We start from the raw sequence: 23698 nt of genomic DNA on the forward strand, positions 1-23698 counted from the left end.
ATGATGGTTGTGCACCATTAGCCCTGCAGAAGTTCTGGACACTCACTGGTGTGAAGGAAGACATTGGTCTGATGTCTGCTAATGATCTGGAGAAAATGATTACAACATTCAAAAAAAGGTAAGTTCTTTTGAAGCGCAATTTGGCAGAGGAAGGAAAGCAGTTGGTGCAACATCTGTTGAAGATGTGGCCACAGAATTGCAGGAGTCATCAAGCAATGTTGTGCAAACATGCAGTGCACTGGGAATTGCCTGTACCCTGGACATGCCTGTGAATTCAGTGCATAAAATCCTATGAAGCATCCTGCATTGCTATCGACCCATACTCAGGAGTTACTGCCTGCTGACCTACCAGCAAGACAGATATTCTTGCTTACATGGAAGGGGACAATGAATGACCATGGAACATTTCGTGGACAGGCAAAGCCCATTACCATCTTCAAGGTAATGTCAATATATACATAAATGTAGAATATGGGCAATGGAAAATCTGCACACACATCAACTGATACCACCTCATTCTGCAAAGGAGACTGTGTGGTGCAGGGTGACAGCCTTGTTTGCCCTAGGGCCATATTTTTTTCAAGGAGATGAGTCCTGTGTGTCTTGTTACCTGTACCATCACTGGTAAATACTATGAGGGTCTTTCGTGCACCACCATCATTGCAATCCTTCAACAATGTGGATGTGTGGGTAGGATCATTCTTATGCAAGATGACGCTCCTCTACTACCAGTGAAGTGGCTGCTGCAGAGGCATTTTGGAAATACCCTACAGCCTGACCATCCAGATCACCGAATCTTAATCCATGTGACTTGTGGCTGGGGATTATCTGAAGAATGTTGTGTTCAGTGCTCCAATTACAAATACAGCTGAAATGAAGACACACGCTCACAGCACATTCTGAACTTGACACCCGAGACATTTTGATCTGCTGTTGAACATTCTGGTTCTCGATTTCAACTTGTGGCAGAAAGCCGTGGTCAGCACGTCTTGGCTCACGACAATTAGAAGAAATGTCATTTTCCTTTTGTGCAGTTTTTGACTCAAAGACAATTAAACACAAATGCCATTTTCTTTTTATGTTGGTTTGGGCCCCATGATAATTAAAAACTGATGTCATTTTGCTTTTTATGCGATTTTTGGCCTCAGGACAGTTAAAAGCCCATTCTTGTCATCCAATCTGGTATGACTTCACTATGGTGGATGGGCTTAGCTAACTAACAGTGCCACAACTGTTGACTGACAAACTTGGGCAGCCATGCACATTGAACAGTACAGTTGGTGTAACATGCAGCTCAAACCATTGCTGTTGTATTGGGATTCATCTATTATTTGTAGCCAATCCCATTTATGTTAAGACTCTTACACCCACATCCACTAGTAAAATTTTCATTAATTTTTTTAAAATTCCATGATGCTTACCGCTGTATCAATAATATGCTGTTCAAATTTGACATCATTCTGAGCAGTGGTTCTCTTCCTACAGTGTTTTGAAACTGGAACTTTAATTGTGGACATTCTGTATTAGGGTTCCTTGAATATAAGATGGAAGATATTTATATGTAAGAAGAACAAGAGCAGATCCTATATTGATCCCAACAGTACAATTATAATGATTATTCCCTATTGTGTATACGTACTCTGCAAAACACTGTGAGGTGCATTTTGAACATGCTGTGTCATTGAGTACACCCCGAGGTTTCTTAATGCAACACTCTGTATCCTTTCAATTAGGCAGTATGAAAACCAGTTACTACGAGATTTCTATTATTATAATATTTTGGTTTCTCTAAGAGAATATAGTGAACTACAAGAGCTTTTTACAAGTCACATAACATATCAGTTGGCCTTTTTTTATTTTAATTTAGTATAATATTACATTCTTTGGAGAAGACCTGAATTTCAAATTGGGACTGACTAATTATCTTATTGTGAGAGAGATTTATTGCAGTTGTTTGGTACATAATCTCTTCCAGTATGTCGTTCTGGGCTCGAAAATATTCTAAATGGTCGTCCTCAAAAAATTGATTTTTGAAGGAGAGTGAAACGCTCTGTGATTTAAGAAATTCATGGGACATTCACACACAGAGTTCATCTAGTGTAAAAGTAAATTTACTTTGAAAGTAACGCTTTTCAAACAGCCATTCGGAATATTTTCCCGCGACCTGTTAGAAACAGATTCGTTTCGGCAGTTGCCAGAGAGCACCAGATAACAGGCGTCGCCGCGCCGTACGTTCGTACGTGTAAAACATTAATAGACCTTAGGGGATGCTCCAAGAGCATGGGAATTTCGTGAACCATACTAAAATGCATAATTCAGCTTAAAGTGCACATTCGTATGTCCAGATTCAGATGTAAATTTTCTTGGAGTACCAGCACTGCATTATTTCATGTTTGGTTCTTTATTATGGCATGTCGTTTTAGACGTAGTGCCGAACACTGCAGAGAGATATGAGCCTTGCTTTAGACAATAATGACGACTTACAATATGTGAAGATCATGAATGTATATATGAATGAATAACTATCATTTACTTGTATTTGTAATCTAGTATATATAGCGTATTAATTAATTACAGATGTAGCTCAGACACGATTAAATAAAATAAATATTATGGCATAACGCCATACATGCTAGAAGATGAAAATGTGAACTTGAAATGCAAAGAACAGTTGAAACTAGCCAATAGTGCGGAATTAAACACTTCATTTCAAACAAATTGACTGCCTCAGCAGAAAAGATTTATAAAGGTCAAATTTCTTTAACAAACCGACAAAAATAACTTCATTGTGCTGCAAGGCAATTAATTCTTGACTGTCAGAAAGGTGAAAATAAAATAAAATCTGAACCTAATAACATTTGTAGCCTTCCGTAATTATGTGAATGTATTTTAATGCACTTGATAGCTCCCGACCACAGCATTCCATTATGTTTTCATTTGACGTGAGAGCAATAAATGAAGAGGAAACAGCAAAATCACTTAACATAAATACGGGTCACGTGGAAACAACCACCTCCCCACTACATTTCAGACTGCTCTATCTACCGGGTCCGGAGCTACAATATTTCCGAACCGAGGCAATATTAGATAGTGGCGCTCCCCCTCCCTCGAGCGTTTGAGGTAGGATGCCAAAAATTTAAAAAATCTGCTTTTCAAAAATATTTTCATCTTATAGCACACATCTTTCTGAAAAGTCTGAAACATGAAACATATGTGTTCGAGGAAACGTAAGACATGTTATTCGGTCTTAAGTGTGCCAAAGTGCAGTGCCACGCCTCTTCACACAGCATTCTTCTATCGCACGTACTTCGCTCTGTGGAATTCAAACGTGTAATATTTTGTAATGGGTGCCATCAAACTATATTCAGGTCAGTGGAAATTAAAATATCCTGTGGTGCCTCTCCTGCTCCCAGTCGGCACTTTAGACATCCTGCCCCTCTTTAAAAAAAAAAAAAGAAAAATCTCGCAATTAATACTGGATGGGATTATTTTTAACTGGCAGAATAAAAACTCCAGAAAATTTGCAGTCTTTACTGCCTATTCGCTAATAATTTGCTGTTTTGTGTGACATAAAATTAAATATAGAATACATAAAACGAGTAAAGACAAGAGACAAGCAAGACAGTACACATTTCTTCATTCCTTACAAGTCATAGCTTTTTTTCTCTCCAATCCTGCCACAGCTTTATATGGCGTACTTTCTGGGAAAGAATCTATTACCTCATCAAAGTTCGTCGATGTTTTGCTACATGAAAAATCGAAATGTCATCGTCTAGTGCTAAAAAAGCTGTTAACACAAATTATACCCAAGACTGGTGTGGTTTCTCGAGCTGATTATGTGTATTTTGTCACTGTCTGTTGGGTAAAACCAAATAGGCCTGCCTAATATTGCAGCAGTTGTTACACACACCGAATACACGAGACTCGTTTGACACAAAAGGTCATTTTTATAGCACGATGGAATGTAATTCATGAAGTACCAATATCAAATGCGTATTTGGCCTACTACAAGGAAAAAGTTTTATGTTGGAGATAGTTTCACATTTTATTCATACTCTCTAGCTTCTGAAGCATGAGATCGAAAAGTAGTTGTACGAAATTTTTATATAAATTTGGAATTGTCATATTCTTTCGTAATTTGTTTGAGTCTCCCGTTTCTTCTCCTTCCTCGTTCTAATAAACAATCTTGTCATCACTAATTCTGTAACTATCCCTGCCAGTGTCAAAACTTATTCTCTGGTTAACTAACCCTGCCACAGTCACCGGTTTCCTTATACCACATTTATTCTCCAGCCAGGCCTTATTACATGTTTGTACAACGCATTTTCCATACTACTCCCAGAATAGAACTTTAGCGGCTGCTAGCCAGGGACACTGTATAACTGGCCCTTAGCAGTGTAGCATTCTGGCCCAAAATTTTTTGTCAACATTTCATTTTCTTGTATACACGGAGAAGACAATACGTAATCTTTGTTGCCTATTATTCCTGTTAGTCGTTTATTTCAACTCTGTTGGTCTGAATCTATGGAATTCGCTAGTAATTATAACAATGCTGATCATTTGCAAACACAGTCAAACAAATAAACAGCGATTGGCATTCACCCATTCAGCCTTATTCCGCTCAGCTCGTGTAGACCCATCCCCTTTTGTCTGCAGGAAAGTTTATTTCTAGATGTGACGGGGATTCCCCTGGCAGAGACATCACGTATACTATGCACGTATTCAAAAATCAACTTATGATTCATTCAGAAATCAACTTAGAATTGTTTTCAAAAATGTTCAAAAAGCAACAGGGATGCGTTCAAAATGATATGAGTAATCGATAGACCAATGTGCGCTGGATGCTAGACGCTTTGTGAAACAAGGTCTTTTTCCTCAATAATATGAAAACAACAGGGATGCGTTCAAAATCATATGAGTAATCGATAGACCAACGTGCGCTGGATGCTAGACGCTTTGTGAAACGGTCTTTTTCCTCAATAATATGAATCTGTCGCCCCCCCCCCCCCCTGAAACTGCCACCCGGGGCAGACACGCTTTGCCCCCACCCCCTCGTTCCGGGCCTGTTGCGCATACGTGAATCTGGCAGCTTAGGCACACCAGTAAAATTTTCCCGGCTAGCATCTGGCTGCTTGCTGCTATTGCTCATACAGCTAACTACACTTCTGTAGCCAGAAGCGGGAGAAGGTACTACTCATTCGAGACTCAACTGCACACGCGCATAAACTAACTCGGAATCGCTCAAACGAATCTAATCTAAACAGTTATGACGTCACGCTCATAGGAAGTAATTTGTTGTTATGAAACATTGCATAGTCTTCCTAAAGCATTTGACAGATTTTGCTGTTGGCAGACGCTTGTATGAGCACTTTGTTTTGTTGTTGCATATGGTGCATTTCCTTTGCAACTTAAGTTTTCTTTTCTTATTTTTTTCTCTCGTTCGTTTTTTATTGTTGCAGTATTATTCTGCGGTAGCGACATACACTTTCTTTGTTGGAGTATTGGTTCTTACCAGTCAAAGTTACAAAAAATTAACTGAAAATTAAAACAGTGAAAAATTCCCAGAATTGTAAAAAATTCCTGGGTTTTGCCTGGTTTTCTCCCGGATGAAAAAATTCCCAGATTTTTCCCAGATCTCCCGGCTGTCCCGGGTTGTATACACCCTGGTATATAAGCTGTGCAGAGAATGAATGGGGAATCATTCTAGCAATCACGTGGGCCACAAATGTGGAAACACAGTGACATATGAAACTTTGAGAAAGCCCAGATTGTTACAGTGCAGAGTCTGGGAACAAGCCTCTCAAGACACTGAAGCTGGTTGGCTGTTCAGTATCCAAGCAAAGCAGCTGAAGAGCCGTGAAACCATGAGAAGCAAACAAGGTGTTGGACATCTATGTCTCATCATGAAACATGGAGGTCAGAGCTTCCTTGCTCTGTAAAATAGGATAGCTGGCAATGTGTGGCAGATCTGATGATAGTGGCAGATCTGATGATAGAGTACAGTGCTGGTGTACAAGTGTATCAGAGCACAGTGTACACTGACAAATATGGGGCTCTGACACTGTCAATTACAATTGCGATGGCACAGGATCATTGAGACTGGGCCTTGGATTAATGGAAACATGTTGTCTGATCAGACAAATTTTATTCCTTGTTGCACAAGGTTGACGGCTGTGTCCAAATATGCCATCATTCAGGCTAATAGCTGCTTGTGACATGCACCATGACACAGCTGTAAGTTAGTGGGAGTAGAACCATGCTACATACGGCATTCACCTGAGCTTCCATGATAACTGTTGGTAGTATCTTAAGGCACCATGACAGTTACAGACCATCTGAACATTGTTGCAGACTGCCTACATGTCTTCATGGTTGAGATCTTCTCTGATGGCGATGGCATCATCCAGAAGGATAACTGCAATGCCATAAGGTCCAAATTGTACTACAAAGGTTTGAGGAGCACTATAGTAAACTCACACTGACGTCTTGGCCACCAAATTCACCTGATCTGAACCAGATAGAACACATCTGGAATACTATCGGGCATCAACTCCAAGCCCACAAACCACCAGCCCATAATTCAGGAGAATAATGTGACCTGTACATAGATGTCTGGTGCTACATAGCTCCAGAAAACCATCACGGACTTGTCAATTCAATGCCACTCAGTAACTTTGATGTACTGCATTCCAAAGGTCAACCAGTATGCTACTAAGCAAGTGGTCTTAATGTGTAGGCTCATCAGCGTATATGAAGAACAGGGTTTTGGCAATTTACTTGATGTATTATCAACTGCAAGAAAGTTTGTGCTTTTAAGGGGGTTCTACATCTACATCTACATCTACATGGATACTCTGCAAATCACATTTAAGTGCCTGGCAGAGGGTTCATTGAACCACCTTCACAATTCTCTATTATTCCAATCTCATATAGCACGTGGAAAGAATGAACACCTATATCTTTCCATAAGAGCTCTGATTTCCCTTATTTTATTGTGGTGATTGTTCCTCCCTATGTAGGTCAGTGTCAACAAAATATTTTCACATTCAGAGGAGAAAGTTGGTGATTGGAATTTTGTGAGAAGATTCTGTTGCATCGAAAAATGCCTTTCTTTTAATGACGCCCAGCCCAAATCCTGTATCATTTCTGTGGCACCCTCTCCTATATTTCCATATTTCATGATAATACAAAATTTGCTGCCTTTCTCTGAATTTTTTCGATGCACTCCGTCAGTCCTATCTGGTAAGGATACCACACTGTGCACCAGTAGTCTAAAAGAGGACAGACAAGCGTATCATAGGCAGTCTCCTTAGTAGGTCTGTTACATTTTCTAAGTGTCCTGCCAATAAAACGCAGTTTTTGGTTTGCCTTCCCCACAACATTTTCTATGTGTTTCTTCCAATTCAAGTTGTTCATAATTGTAATACCTAGGTATTTAATTGAATTTAAAGCTTTTAGATTAGACTGATTTATCGTGTAACCAAAGTTTAACGAGTTCCTTTTAGCACTCATGTGGATCACCTGACACTTTTCGTTATTTAGGGTCAATTGCCACTTTTCGCACCATTGAGATATCTTTTCTAAATCGTTTTGCAGTTTGTTTTGATCTTCTGATGACTTTATTAGTCACTTTAGTGTTAAGTTTTTAGAAATAGCATGGAACAACTGTGTATGTAGTACTCATTGTGGCATGTATTTGATGTGTTACCCCTTGACTGTTCATATCTATATTCTGAACTACTTCCAAGGAGTGATTACTAAATAAGTTCATAATCTGAAAATAAGTTCATTATCTGACTTCTGTCTTTTATGATTCAGCTTGTGGTGGTTCCACCTGCTTTTAATTCTTCATTGATTGTTTGTTGTCTTCAGTGTTTATGTACTGTGTTGCTACACTGGCTGAAAAATGGGTTGTGGATTCCGACGCACACTACTGTAAATCATGTAGTTGACAGGTGCACAGCTGCGTTTCACAGTACTTTAATTTTCGCTTTGCACAACCCCCAATATTACACAGTTATATGGCCAGTGCAGTATTATTTAACCTTCGATAAGCCTCATTAATAGTTAGCTGGTGAAACTCCACATACTGCTACAATAGTTTACTGTTGAACATCTACGAGCAGTAAAAACATAACCAAAAAGTTCCCAATTCTTTAAAAATAAACAGGTACATATGGAGCAGTCACTGTCTCTGGTTTTTACACAAGTCTTAATTGTTTAATGCTTATTTCACAGTTAAATTGAAGCACTGTTGTTGTTCTAACCAGAACAGGTTACTTGTCTGAAACTCTGCTGTGGACTGGCTGTCTCATAACCAAAAATCAGGCCCTTATATGTCATCACAATAATAAGTACTGAAACTACACATTGTTTAAAGTTAAATTTACAGAAATTAAAACTAAAACTTAACTCACTCAATTAAACTGAATACATCGAAAATTGTGTCTTTTTAACAGTTTCTTCTACTACAAGGTTTATGCTGAATTATTTGTTTAAATCATGAAATTAACAAATGTAAGTACACAAACAATACTTTGGACAAAACTGTTAATTACTTTGGAATTAATGAAGGGCTGATTTTGCTAAAATGTTTTTGAATAGAGCTAAATAGATACTTTAAGATTACTAGTACTTTGTCTTGCAAACATTTACAATTATTACAGAATTTATACGTGTTTATATGTCAACAATAGAATTAAAGTTGAGAAACAATCACTGATTTCACCCTATAACAAATGATACTAACTAGGAATAATCAAAATAAATTAGAAAATCAATTACATACATAAAACCAAGTACAAAATTAGATCCGGTGTTCTATCCTTTAAAACAGAGGGCCAATCCTTCTTCATTATGAAAATGCAGATTATACTCGCGTATGATAAAGGTAATTAGCTAAATGTGAAAAAATGAATTTAAAGGAGGCAGATGGCAAAACAAGAGGGGAATTAAAAATATCCTAGCTTGCTTCATGACAAGCTGTTTTATTTAATATCAAATTCCTAACATTTCTCAATTAATTTTGCAGTTTCCTTTTTCAGATAACACAGTATTTCTTGTAATATGAAATCACTCCTACTTCACTGTCTGTTCCAACAATTTCATATAATTTTATGAAAAGGATAGATTACTGCTCACCATATAGAGAAGATGATAAATCACACACAGGCACAACAAAATGACTGCTTTATATTTGAGTTTTTGGCTGAAAGGCCTTCTTCTAAAGTAGAAAATACACACTCATCCAAACAAGCACCACTCATGCACACATGACCACTGTCTCTGACCGCTGAGGCCTGACTGCAACGTAACTGTGCCTGATGGGAGCAGTAATTTGGTATGGTGGTGGGGGTAAGGAGAAGGCATGGGGAACAGGAGGGAGGTACCAGGTTGGGGGGGGGGGGGAAGTGTAGTGGAGCTTGGGGGTGGGGGTGGGGGTGGGGGGAGCAGAAAGGCAGAAAGGTGGAAGCAGAGAAGAAAAGGACTAGTGGATGTGCTGGCAGAATGGGAGCAAGGAAGGGGACAAGTAGGTGGAGGACAGAGACTTGCAAGGCTGAGGGCACAGAGGTTATGAGAGTGTAGGATATATTGCAAGGAGAATACCCACCTGCACAATTGATAAAAGCTGGTGTTGGTAGGAAGGATCCGGGTAGTGCAAGCTGTGAACCACACTGTGTTGGGCCTTCACTGAGGCCTTCATAGACAGAAATTCCACTCCCAGCTCTGTACAGAAACAGATTTCCTGTGCCTTGTCTCTCCAGTCACTTATCACCTCCCACATAGCCACCATTTGCCTGCAAAGGAGCACCTCCCTTATGATTCAGTGGGACTGGAGCACAAAATCACATTCTCTACCAGGGTTTTAACTACCTCTCATCCTGTGCTGAAATGAGTATCTTACCCACTACTTTCTCACCCATCCCACTGTGATATACTGCTGCCCATCCCTACTCCAAATCCATCGCCTCATAGCTCATATCCCTGCAATAGACGTAGATCTGAGATCTGTCCCATACACCCTCCCACCACTACCTACTCTAGTCTGGTCACAGGCATCTCCTATCATAGGCAAGGCTACCTGTGATATCACTCATGTGACCTACAAGCTAAGCAGCAATAACTGTGCTGCTTTCTTCGTGGGCATGATGACTAATAAACAGCCCATCCACATCAATGGCCACCAACAAACTGACCAAGAGACAATTGGATCACTGGGTTGCTGAACACACTGCCCAACACAATACGCTTCACTTCAATGACTGCTTCACAGCCTGCGCCATCTGGATCCTTTCTAACAACACCTGCCTTTCTGAACTGCAGAGATGGGAATGCTCCCTGGAATATATCATATGTCCTCATAACCCCCTGGCCTCCACTTCCACTAGTCCCTGTCATCCACTTATCAGTGCCCTTGCTTGCTCCCACCGCAGCACAACACAGTCTTCTGTTTCACCAGTGTACCCACTAGACCTTTTCCCCTTCTCTACTTCTCACCTTTGCCACTCCCCTCCTGCCCCCTCCAACCTCCAACCTGCACCTAGCAGCTCTGCCCTGCCCTCACCAGGTCCATGCACAGTCCCACAAGCAGCACTACACCTTCCCCCATGCCACCCTGCTATTCCCCTCTTCTCGCCATGCCTCTTCCTTAATTACATCATCCACACTGGATTGCTGAACCCATCAAGCACAGTTATGACCCAGCCTGGCCACAGCTGTCAGAGGTGAATGTGTGCGTGTTTTTTCTACTTCACAGGAATGCCTTCTGGTCAAAAGCTAAAATGTATAGCAGTCTTTTCATTGTGCCTGTCTGCGACTCCACATCTCCTCTATATGGTGAGTAGCAATCTATCCTTTTCATAATATTGTAATTATTCCATCCAGGCCTTTCCATTGTTCAATTAAATTAGGAATTGGCTTTTGTCATATTATGCACATTTCCTGTCAGTATGCTGTAAGGCTGCCTTGAAGCTTTCATGTTTTCTCTTCATTAATTATTATGAGTGTTTTCCACAATATCACTTCATTGTAATCAATAAGTTACTAAGAGAGATTAGATGCCGTTCATGTCACAGAAAGCAGTTGGTGTCACAATATATAATACATCTTGTAGAGCAATTTCCCCTGCTGCTCTTATTAAATTATAGGGTGATGCAATCCTACTTCCAGTCATTAGGTTTACACTGTCTTTCCAAATTCTGCTTGAGTATCAATATAGCATTTTTTGGCAGATACTTCTGAGTCCTACCACTCTGTCTACACAGAAATGATCTAATGCAGCAGTCTCACAGTTTTTCTGTTTAAATACTGCTGTTTCCACTTCCAACTGGTTCGAATTGTCTGGAGCTATGTAAACAGAATTACGTGATACATTGACAACATGAATGGATGGTAAACTATCAAAGTACATTTCAAGCTCCTGTAATATTATCTGTTGTCACGTCACAATAATGAGAAGCTGGAGCATTTAGTAACTGAGTGTGATCTGATCTTTGGCATTTTACAATACTGATCCAAAATAATAAGCTACTGAATACATCATGACAAAATCCACAGTGATGATGCTTACTGATGACAGCAAAGAGTCATTTTTTTTGACAAGCATAAAGTAGAGAGTCAGTCAGTATTTGCATTATGTACTGGTGCAAATACATACTAGTATTATAAGTGTAAAAGTAACTCTGTTTGCTATGTTTTCATGACTAAACCACTGAACTGATTTTGATGAAATTTGATATGGAGATAGGTTGAACACTGTGGAAGAACATGGGCTACTAGGAGGGGGGCAGGGGAGGGGGGGGGGGAATTTAGCCCTTAGCCCCTGGGAATGTGAAGTAGGGAATGGAACATCTTTTTCTACATCAGTGAACATAAACCATATTAAAAAATTATTGACTTTGTTGTATAGTGTACAGGTATGAAGCATACTTAGTTCAACAGCATGACACATAGGTGTAGAGTCCCGCCCATTCCCCTCTGCACCCACCACTTGGCAGCAATGCTGCATGTGCCACTTCAGTGTGCACAGGGCAGTTAGGGCAGGGGGCACTGGTAAGGGGAGGGGTGGTGGTACATCAGCAGTTATGCTTACCTGAACAAGTAGACATGTGAGGGCAGCCGATATTATTTATTTTCTTCCTTCATCAGTTTAATGCTATTTACCAATTTTAGAAAGTCTGCATTTTATTTTAGTGCCTAACTTAATTCCTTGAAACAGGTATCCATTCTGTAGTGGATAATAATACATATTTTGTGATTTTCAAATTTCATACTTAATTTAATTTAATTTATGGTCACAAATGAAACAACTATGTAGGAAATGATTGTATTTTTTTTCTTTCATAGTCATTTTTGCTATGAATATTTTCAATGCTTTTTTAAGCCAGCAAAGTTGTATTTCTTATAATTTTGCAAAACTCCTGTTACATTGAGTAGCTGTTCAGATTTAGCCATTTCTATAGCAACCTTTTCTTTTTTTTTCAATATCAAAGAGATTTTCAAACTTTTTAATTTCTAAAAAAACCATTCCATCTTTTCATTTTTAAGTCTGGTAGTTGCATTATATTTTTGAGAACTATTCATATTTTTAAATATGTTATACATTACTGAGATGCAGATGGCACTAACACAGAGGTCAGCAAGTCTGAGCGTTTATCAATTGTTCAATGACGATGAGAATTCAGTTGTAATTCACCATCATTCATCATAACAAAACTAATAATATGTGAGCACAGCAGTGCATACAGCTAGTGTTAAATAAACTAAATGTTATGAACCATAAGTATCCATTAAATGGCTCTTCTTTCATACAGTATTTCTTTTATTAGCCTTTATAGTAACCCAAAAGCAGAAAGTAATGACACAAAGCAGTTTTTTGTATCGTGTCTAGATTGGTTAAAGTACAAGAAATCATTGAAATGTGTAATTTATAATACAATAACAGAAATTCATTCTGTCCTCATTTTTGTCTATTACTATGATGCAACAGGCACAAGACAGCAGCCTTCAACAAAGTTATTAATGTATCAAAAGCAAAAGACACATGAATAACATGGTTTAAGGCAAGTGAACTACAGATAAATTGGGGAGAGGACAGAAGATATGGTACAGTTTAAATGCCCACAAACAGAACAATAAGTTAGTAAAACTTCTGGAGGTCTACAAGTACTTCATGCTCTATATATTTACAAATTACCTTAACTCCTGGAGGTTCTGGTGATGAAAGGGAAGGCTGAAGAGTAGATGAACTTGATTGGGATGCCCATGTTCGTCCTAGCTTCATTTGACCTTCTGGTTGTGTCTCATGGCTCAAGTCTTGTGAGAAAAGGTCCCGTCTTGCTCCTAGTTCAGTTAGAGAATCAGAATCAGACTGTTTATTGTCCCATAACATAAAGAGTTAAATCACAAGATATAATGTACAGGGAACTCGTCAATATTGCAATTACAATTTATGTGTATTACAGAAACAATAATTTATAATTTACAGAGACTGTGTGTAGCCTAACAACTGTATTACTGTAAAAAGAGAATAATTATTACAGTCATTTATTAGACATAAAACTTCTAAGCTTAATCAACAAAACATTTCAGCCACTTTCTTTCTTGCTCAGATTGTCATATTATCATTAAGAAATTCTTCTAAGGAATAATAACATTTCTGTACTAACAATTGTTGTAGTTTTTGCTTCAGTTGCCCCATCTCCATTCTCATGATTTGTTTCTTTTTTAGGATGTTGTGAATTTTCATGCCCATGTATTCTGGGGTTTCTGCAAACAGCTTTAATCTATGGGTGGGAAGCATGAAATTCTCCCTGTTCCTAGTACTGTATTGATGTTTAAAGCTATTGTCTTTATTGTCTATGAATAACTTTGGGTCACTGTATACAAAGATAATCAGTTCATAAATGTACAACAATTGAGCACTCAATATTTTTAAAATTCTTAACATTGGGTGACAAGATACTTTTGGTTTTGCATTAGACATATTTATAACAACTGATTTGTGTAATTTTACAATTCTAATCATTTTGCCTGTGCCTCCCCAAAAAATAATGCCATATCTTGAAACTGATTCAAAATAGCTGTGGTAAACTATTTTTCTTGTCTCCATGCTAGTTGAATATGACAGAATCTTCATCGCAAATATCAGGCTGTTTAATTTACTTGCTAGATAATTCATGTGTGAAGACCAGAATAGATTTTAGTCCACATGCGTGCCTAAAAATTTAACACAGTCCACTTCTTTCAGTTCTTGGTTTCTATAACTAATGTGGAATTCTTTTACCTTAGAGTTTTAGTTTTAAACTGCAGCAAATGTGTTTTCCAAATATTCAGTTTTAGCCCATTTAATTGGAACCAGTTTTCCAAACTGTCTAATAGTTTTGTGACAGTTGAAGGAATTTGTTTGGGGTCATTTCTTTCAACAAGGGCAGAAGTACCATCAGTGAATAAAACTGAGTGTGAATTTACGTTCAGGAGTAGATCATTTATATAGAGTAAAAACAAAATTGGATCCATAATTGAGACTTGGGGAATGCCTTGCGAACTAATCATCCATTCAGAGAAGGAATTTCCCTTACTTGATGATATAACTACACTTTGTTATCTGTTCATGAGGTATGACCTAAACTACTCTAAAACACAACCCCAAATTCCATATGTTTCCATTTTATACAGGAGCAAGTGATGGTTTACACAATCAAATGCTTTTGTGAGGTCACAGAATAATCTTACAACTTTTCTTGACTTGTTTAGGGTGGAACTGATTTAGTTCACAAACTCATTGTACTCTTGCCTTTTTGAAAGCCATATCGATTATCTGAAATTATGTTTGATTTCACTATAATTTTTTTAATTTGTATTACCAACACTTTTTTCAAACATTTTTGAAAAAATCAGGAGAATCCCACATAGCAGAATTTTTGTTTTTTAGCTGTAATATAGTTTTCTTTACATTTTTAACTGACATTTTCTCATATTTGTTAAAGTATTCTTCTGCCTTGTGCCTTAAACGTACTTTTTCTGCTTAAACATGTACATTTACATCTGATTAAGATACATTTATAAAAAAAAGTGTTGACTGACTCTGACATCTGAGCCTGATTTGTTACAATTTTACTCAACACCTTAATTTTGGAAATACCTTTGCTGTCAGCTCCAATCCCCAGTTCTGATTTTACGGTGTTGTTATAGTTACAGAATTATTCATGACAGAATGTGATATAAATTGATAGTGCATTTTACACATAGTCACCTGTCATCTGTATGTTCTTATCGTTCATAGGCATCTGTTGCTGCAAACGATTATGTGAATGCCTTTCCAGTTCTTCTGAACTTGTCACTAGACGCTGCTTTACAGAAAGGAAGAGATCTGCCCTGGATAATCCAGCTGAAATCACACAACAAATAAATATGACAGCTCACATACTGCTATGTGTAATTATAAAAACAAAAACAAAAGAACAGAAGACAGTTAATGTTGACATAACATTCAAATAAACTACTGTTTTGACAGCTAGTTCTAATTTGTACTCTAAACTTAGGTTTCTATCAACATCTTTAAAAACTGATACACAGTATAGTCTCCTCTCCTACAAGATAGTGATAAAATATTAATTAGAAACCAATTAGTACATAATCAAACAATGGATAGCCCAGGATGGAACAACAACAATATGCAAAGGTAAGATTGCTGTTCACCACTTAGAGAAGTTGTTGAGTCACAGAGGCGCACAAAGAAAATGAATGGTAGAAATACTTCAGCTTTTGGACAAAGGCCTATTCCAGAAGTAGAAAATTCATACACTTTCACACAACAGCTCACACATACTAGTTGATTATAATTAAACTGACAGTGTCCTGAGCATTTCAGTATGGCCTGTATACACTGCAGAATGCTGAAACATCATAGGTATGTTCATTAACTGGTGCACTCGTAGGGTACACTGGGGGAAAAAAAAGTTCCATTTTCTGCCACTATTTGAAAATATGGCACTGTAAGCAATCAGAACATAGTGGTGGGTGCAGGAATAGGGGAGGAATAATCAAACACATGTAAATAAAGGTTCTGGCATATTTACAAGTTACAAGATGTGTTCAATATGATTTCCCAAATAAGCAAAATGCTGCATCTGTAATATGGTATAGTCGACAGCTGCTCACAGCATACTCGGTGTAATCAGAGTGATATGCCCCTAATCTAATCATATCTTGAAATTGCCTAGAGATGATGTGGTCATTACCAAAGTTTTCTCCAAACAAATTTTTCACCTGGCAACTGACGTGTGGTGCCGCCCCTTCTTGCATGAAAATAGTGGTGTGGACACAGTTGTGTTCTAACAAAGCTGGAATAATGTGTTGCACAAGGAGATTCTCATACCATGCAGATGTCTCTGTACACCTATCAGGCCAATGGGGTGTAATATCCTCAAAAAATGGAGTGAGAATGATGGAGCTTGTGAAACCACATTACACAGTCATTTAAGCTGAGTGCTATGGATGTTTCTGTATAACATGTGGCTGAGTAGACCCCCTGTGCAGTCAACGCACCATGCAGAGTAAAATGGGCCTCGTCCGTCCATGAAATATTCCCTGGCTATGTGTCATCCATTTCCAGGTGTGCCGAAAAATGAAGGGTAAAGTCACAGCATTGTACCCTACCTTGCAGATTCATTTTGTCCACATTCTGAATCTTGTAGGGATATCAATGTAAAATACATTGCAAAATCTTTTGAACTGTTGACCAGGGCAGAGACAATTCTTGTGACAAAGCTCAAGCACTGGCTGCAGAATTTGAGGCACATGCTGCACAATCGACTTTAGCAAAAGCAACTTCAACAACAACTGCTATGGCAATGGGCTGCCCCTCTATCTCTCTCTCTCTCTCTCTCTCTCTCTATCTCTCTCTCTATCTCTCTCTCTATCTCTCTCTCTCTCTCTCTCGCTCTCTCTCTCTGTTTCACCACCCAATTCAACTGTTCCTTCATATCTACTGATCAAATTCTTTAGATAATTTTTTTAGATCTTTGCACTGCTTCTGTTGGTAATATTCATGCACCGCAGTGCTTCTATTGCTGCTGTTCTGCTAAAACAACTTTACCAGCAGTGCAGAGTCTTCCTTCTCAATAACCATTGCATTTTGTATGGAAAACTTCAAACTTCTTAATCCTTGTGTCTTCATGAAAGAAATCAACATCTGTTGCCAAAAACAAAGAGCATACTGACATCAAAAAAGGAAATATTTCACATTCTGATTGCTTACAATGCTATATTTTTACTTGGTGGCAGATGTGACACTATTATTTGTACGTGGTCACTGTCTCTGGGTCCATAGTATCTGAAGACAGTGGCCACATATGCGTGTGAGCTGTTGCTGCTGTATGAATGTGTGTGTGTTTTCTGCTTCTGGAGATGGGCTGTGTCTGATAGCATAAATATTTCTAGCATTCTCTTCATTGTGTCTGTTTGCAGCTCGATGCGTCCTCTATATGTTGAGCAGCAGCTATCCTTTCCATATTGTTGTTATTCCACCTTGGAGACTGTTAACAAATGTCCGGCAAGTGTTCATTACAGACAAGGTTATCGTCAGGATTGCCCCAGGGAATATATAAGTGAGCTGACAGACAGGTTGAGCAGCAATCAGCAGCTGTTTGCTGATGATGCTGTGGTGTATGGGGCAGTGTGTCATTTAGTGACTGAAGGAGGATACAAGATGACATAGACAGAATTTATAGTTGTGATGAATGGTAGCTTGCTCTAAATATACAAAAATGTAAGTTAATGCAGATGAGAAGAAAACAACAATCCTATAACGGTCAAATATACCCTTAGTAGTGTCTTACTTGACACAATCAGATCTATTAAATATATAGATATAACACTGCAAAGCAATGTGAAATGAAGTGAGCACGTGAGGACAGTAGTAGGAGAGGCACGTGGTCAACTTCAGTTTATTGGGAGAATTTTAAGAAAGTGTAGCTCATCTATAAAGGAGACTGCATACAGAACACTAAAGTGACCTATCCTTGAGTACTGCTCCAGTGTCTGGGATACCCACCATGTTGGATTAGAGGAAGACTTCAAAGGCATATTGCTACATCTGTAATCTGTAGGTTTGATTGACACACAAGTATTACAGTTCTGCTTCATGAACTCAAATAGGAGTCCTGGAGGAAATGTGACTTTTTTTTTTTGGAAAACACTAATGAGAGAATTTAGAGAACCATCATTTGAAGCTGACAGTAGAATGATTCTACTGCTGCCAATTTACATTTCCAGTAAGGACCATGAAGATAAAATAAGGGAAATTAGGGCTTATATGAAACTAGAATAGACAGTTGTTTTTCCCCTGCTCCATCTGCAAGTGAGATAAGAAAGGAAACGCCTAGTAGTGAAACAAGGTACACTTTGCCATGCACCACACAGTAAATATGTTGGTGAAGATCTTCCACTGTTTCATTTTACCTAGCTGCTTCCCTTCCATACCACAAGCCAGTGCTATTCCTCTTTGTCACTATTTTCTATTGCATTGCATTACTCATGTCTGTCCTTTCTTTCTCTACTTTCCAATTTTTTATTCTCACCTCCAAAACTGCATACACTCTGAATTCTTAGTCACCCTGTATCAACAGTCTCATCTGCACCCAACAGACAGCTATGTAACCACACAGATTGTGGTTGCACTATTTTGTGTTCCACATTCTTCTCTCTACTATAATTATTCCTGGATTCCGAACTGATCGCGTTACCCCTAGTGTATTTTTGCATTTTACCCTGTGTCCTCCTGTGCCACACATACTTCACTGCACCTTCTGCCTAATAATTCCCCCCACCCAAACTCAAGCATGCACATTAATGCAGTAACTAAAATTTGACAATGATGCAATATTTATTAACAATATAAACTTGTAGAAGTGATTCATTGTACTGCAACCAGAAAGTAAACATAATAGTTAGAGTTTTCAGTATCACACAGAGATTTAGATTAGTTGCTCAGTCCAAGTATCGATATGGAGGAATGGTCAGAGATGCTTGGCCTTCACACCATGGCTGCAACTCAGCAGAGGGCACTGCTCCTAAGAGCTTGTCACTTGGGCCCATCCACTGACGCAAGAGTGTCTGTAAATAATGTGGCCTCATACTTGTCTGGTAATTCTTGCTATTCTCTGAACCCTTTAAAATGTGTCATTGATAACAGATTGACTGATTTTGCCAGTGTTTATGTTTTCCAATACAGATCACTCCCTGGACTATTTGTGCAAGCCTACGATGATTTTCGCTACCCCCTGGCTAGAAATTCCCTTTGCGAACTTCACTGTCATTGACCACAGGAATTGCTTGTTTGTTCCATCAGTCTCTGCATCACTGCCATTGTGAATGATCATAAACTGTGGTCTACCTATGCCAATTACGGTAGAAAATAATACTTACAGAGTGCAGCAGTAGCAGCATTGAGAGCATCATAAGATTCAAATAAGACTAACCACTGAGTAAAAATCTCTCTGTTGTAAATATTATACATGTATGACAGCTCTGACACATATTTTTAGTTTACAATAAACATAAACAATATTTGTGACTCCAAATAAATTTTTGTGGACAGTGAATATGCTACCAGAATTCTGCCTTTGTACCTATCAGAAATTTAACAAACAAACAGTGAATTGTGATATGTTAAGAAAAGGTGAAAACATTACAAAACATGCTTGCAAAACACTGCCAGAAAAGAAATTTGACCATTTTGACATAGCAAAATAATAAACGACAACACAACAAAAATACTTACCAATACAACTATATTTTCCATTGTCTCTGAAATTTAAGTTCTGAATCCTCAATGCTCCTTTCTTTGTTATTTTAAATTTCTTTGAGTTTACTATCTGTGTATTATTTTTTTCCCATTGGATCTTCGTTCTGGAATAGGTGAGAGTTTGTATTACATCTGTGTCAGCAGAAAGGTCAAAGATAATGATCCAATATCTCCCAAAACAACATATACATTATTTCAAACTGTATCTTTCTGTAATTAAAGCAGATAGAAATGATTTTTAAGTCAGTAAAAAAGTGAGCAATGCTTCATTTGGTCCAGTATTAGAAATAAACATGGAGGTATCATTTGAGATACAGAAGTGGGTGCTAAAATGTCATTGGAAAACAGGGAATGTGAGTGAGGTTCAACAACATTGGGGAGTTGAATTTGGAACATCACCACCTGTATGGTTAACAGTTACAGGAGCCTGAGACAATTTTGAAATCAGTGGAATAGTACATGATCTGAAGAAGGGTGGTAGCAGAAAGAAGGTATGTTAAAGGGATAAGAAAAAGAGCTGATGCAGTGATTCACACATACACACAATCCACAAAAAAATTGTGGTGCAATGCTCTCAGTAAAACCAATGTTCACAGAATTATGTGTACTCAGAGATGGAAGCCTTACATTCTGATTCTTCTCCATGCTATGAATGTGAATGATCCCAATAGGTGAATTGAATTTTGTGAGTGGTTTTTCAGTGTGTGTGGTTGGATGAAACCACCTTTAACTTTAATGTGACAATTAACCACCATAATTGTGTGTGCTACACTGATGATAATCCATATGTAACTGATATGGTTACAGTCTGGCGTGATCTCTCATCTAGTGGATTCATCATGTCATACTTCTTTGAAGAGGTGACTGTTACCTAGAAATTTTCCACATCATAACACCAGGTCTTAATGACATTTTGGCAATGGAGATTATTACTTTCAACAGGATGTTACGCCACCTCACTTTCCACTAGTTGTCGGGTAATTTCTCAACTGCAAAATCCCTTTGAGATGGAGAGGGTGAAGAGGAAGTGCTGTGATGTATCCAGTTCAATCCCCAGATTTAGCCTTTTCAGACTTCTGTCTTTGGAGTACTGTCAAGAATACATTGTATGCTGCAAACCACAAACACTGGATGATCTAAGTGAGCAATCCGAGCAAGCCTGCAATGCTATTGCATTAGAATCAATAAAACTGGCATGCCACTCTGTTCCAAGTCATCGACAATGTACTGTGATGGAAGGTGGTCTTTTGAGCATATACCACCTTAATGTATCTGACACAGTATTTTTCCTGTCTATCTGCTTTAATTAGAGAGATATTAAAAAAGTGGATACATCGTTTTTGGGACACCCTGCAGAGTTACAGTGCTTGCTTCTTTTGACAAATCACAACTTGAAAAAATAAAGGTAACAATAAATTTAAGTCTTATGATTATTTTTATTGTTGGGCTAGAGATATTAGTCAAAGTAATAACACCATCATGTTCTAAACACTTCATTAAGAACTAATATTCCAACTTAAATGTAATGCACTGTCACTGTGTTTTACTTTCTCTTCATGGATATAGCATTTTTGCAACAATTCTATGCCACTAGTACATCAGTGATCACAGAAATAATGTGCCATAAATACAGGTCTTACACATTACTCTTGATGTTGATGTCCACCTAGTTGGAGCATCTGTGATAACAATGGTAAATTAATTAGGAGTACTCTGAGCTACTGTATATATAACATATGCCAATGGGTAAAAGCAGAAGTTTCAGTGGCAAGAACCACAAATTTGGCCTAACAACCAAATGAAGATGCTCCTGACCTCAGAGGGTGTTTAAGTAATGCAAACAACAGGGAAACATTCCCCCACTGTGTCTGCTTTAACTATGAAGTATAATGAAGTTCTGTAATGGCTTGAATGAACATATAATGATAGTATCCTATGGTTTTGTGGACCTTAACAGTTGCCCTTCCTTCCCTGATGACTACCAAGGCAGAAATGGCAACTGTTAAGGTCCATGAAACCATATTACATCATCATTTTCATTCAATGGCAGCAACATTGTTCCCTGTAAAGAACTTAATCTTCCAATACAATAATTTCTTTACCTATATGTCTAGAAATATATGTCTAGATTGACGGGAATGATGATGCCCATCCTCAAAAGCACCAGATATGATCATATTGAAATACACAAATTGGGAGAATTTTTTGTGTGGAATGTTATATAATAACACTGTTTGTCTTTCATGGTTTACATCTCTCATTCATTAATTCGTTGACATGTCATTTTCTATATCCCATCTTAGGTGAGCACTGAAGGGTGTGGAACAAGCTCAGTCATACGCATCACCAGCTACCATAGGCTACTTTGGTACAATACATCCACAACACTCATACCAGGGTGTTTTATGTACCATATCATACTTACCATTTACACAACTTTTATATACTATGCTATCCCTGCGGGGGGTGATGCTACACTATTTTAGATTACCTAGTGGAATTCTATGATCTACACAGTCGAAGAGTTTGGCGAGATTAAAAAAATGCCAAGAAGATAACTTTTCTTGAGTAGTTCTAATGTAACTGGGTTTGTAGGATCATATATTGCTTTCTCTGGAAATAAGCCATTACTAAAGTCAAACAAAATTGTTCTTACATGGTTATTCTCAGAAATGTGATTCCAGTATTTGTTGTAAGCTGCAATCTCAAAAAACTTTGAGAACATGGGATTGTTTATAATTTGAAGTCACTTGCTTATCTTTGCTTTTATAAATGGTGTTATGCTTACTTCAGTCTTTCAGGAAATGCATCCTGACTCACAGACTGATTACTATGATAACTCAAAAGTGCAGCTACCAAGTCAGTACAAACTTTTCATAGTTTGACAGACATACCATCATAAGCAGAAGAATTACTACATTCCAGTGACCTAATGATTTTTATGATGTGCTTAACAGTTGATTTAGTAAAACTATTGCCTGGTGGCAAAGTACGCAATGCCTGTCAAAGGATTTTTAATGAATCTGCTTTTATGGTTACCTGACATGATCATTCAATACTGGAGATGATCTATAAATTTGTACTGCTGTCATCAGTTACTCTATCGCAGCCAACATGGCTTTATATCATGAAGAGGTAAGATGTGGTGTGTATCTATTTCATTCAAGCCATTCGTATTCCAAGTAGTACAAAGATTATGGTAACACACCTGGCATTTCGTTGTAATGTCTCTTATAGCCTTATGCATATTGTATGGTCCTAATGTGAGGACAAAGTGGTTTAAGCACTGTATGATGTAGCTACCACAGCCTGGTTTTATGCGTGTGAAGATTAATATTCGTATTGCTGAAACTAGTAATCAAAAAATTTTGTTAACATAGTGATCTTGGCAAATAAATTGGTTTTCACAAGAAGACTACTGTATGATGCTGCTTTTGATGGTTTATTTTTTCATCCTTATGTTCAATGGATGATTTAGGTCAGTTAAAGACTCAGCAGTCAGAAAAATTATACCTTCACAAAAAAATCATAAAAATGTTAACTATATCTTTAAATAAATGAAAAACATTATATAGTTTTAATGTTTTAACTCCATTAAGATTTAGATATGACACATGTATAATTTTTTCCCAGAACCTCCCTTTATAACAGATCATATGTTTGCATATTAATTTCAGTCTCAGCCTGGCACCTTGAGTGACAACTTCCGCCATGTTTATATCATTCCATAGAGTGTCCAGTGGTTCCTTAATTAATGATAGCATATTAATAAACAGAATGTTTTGAAGTGAACATAAATGCAGAGGTTCTAAAATCCATAAAAGATACTTTTTATGAAATGTGAGTTCTTAATTTATACATATAATTTTCCTGAAGTACTGTTGGAAGATG

General features: G+C 37.9%; 1 protein-coding gene across 1 annotated transcript in view; it reads right to left on the reverse strand.

Moving 5' to 3' along the window:
- LOC126262791 (protein madd-4-like) overlaps positions 1 to 23698 on the reverse strand; it is a 362890-nt gene that overhangs the window by 133169 nt on the left and 206023 nt on the right. Inside the window, exons 10-12 of the mRNA XM_049959614.1 lie at positions 19784 to 19911; positions 15254 to 15388; positions 13196 to 13341 (exon numbers count right to left, since the gene is read on the reverse strand). Coding sequence (XP_049815571.1) covers positions 13196 to 13341; positions 15254 to 15388; positions 19784 to 19911 — 409 coding nt within the window. The remainder of the gene's footprint in view (positions 1 to 13195; positions 13342 to 15253; positions 15389 to 19783; positions 19912 to 23698) is intronic.

The sequence above is a fragment of the Schistocerca nitens genome, chromosome 6 (genome assembly GCF_023898315.1).
Source record: "Schistocerca nitens isolate TAMUIC-IGC-003100 chromosome 6, iqSchNite1.1, whole genome shotgun sequence".
NCBI lineage: Eukaryota > Metazoa > Arthropoda > Insecta > Orthoptera > Acrididae > Schistocerca > Schistocerca nitens.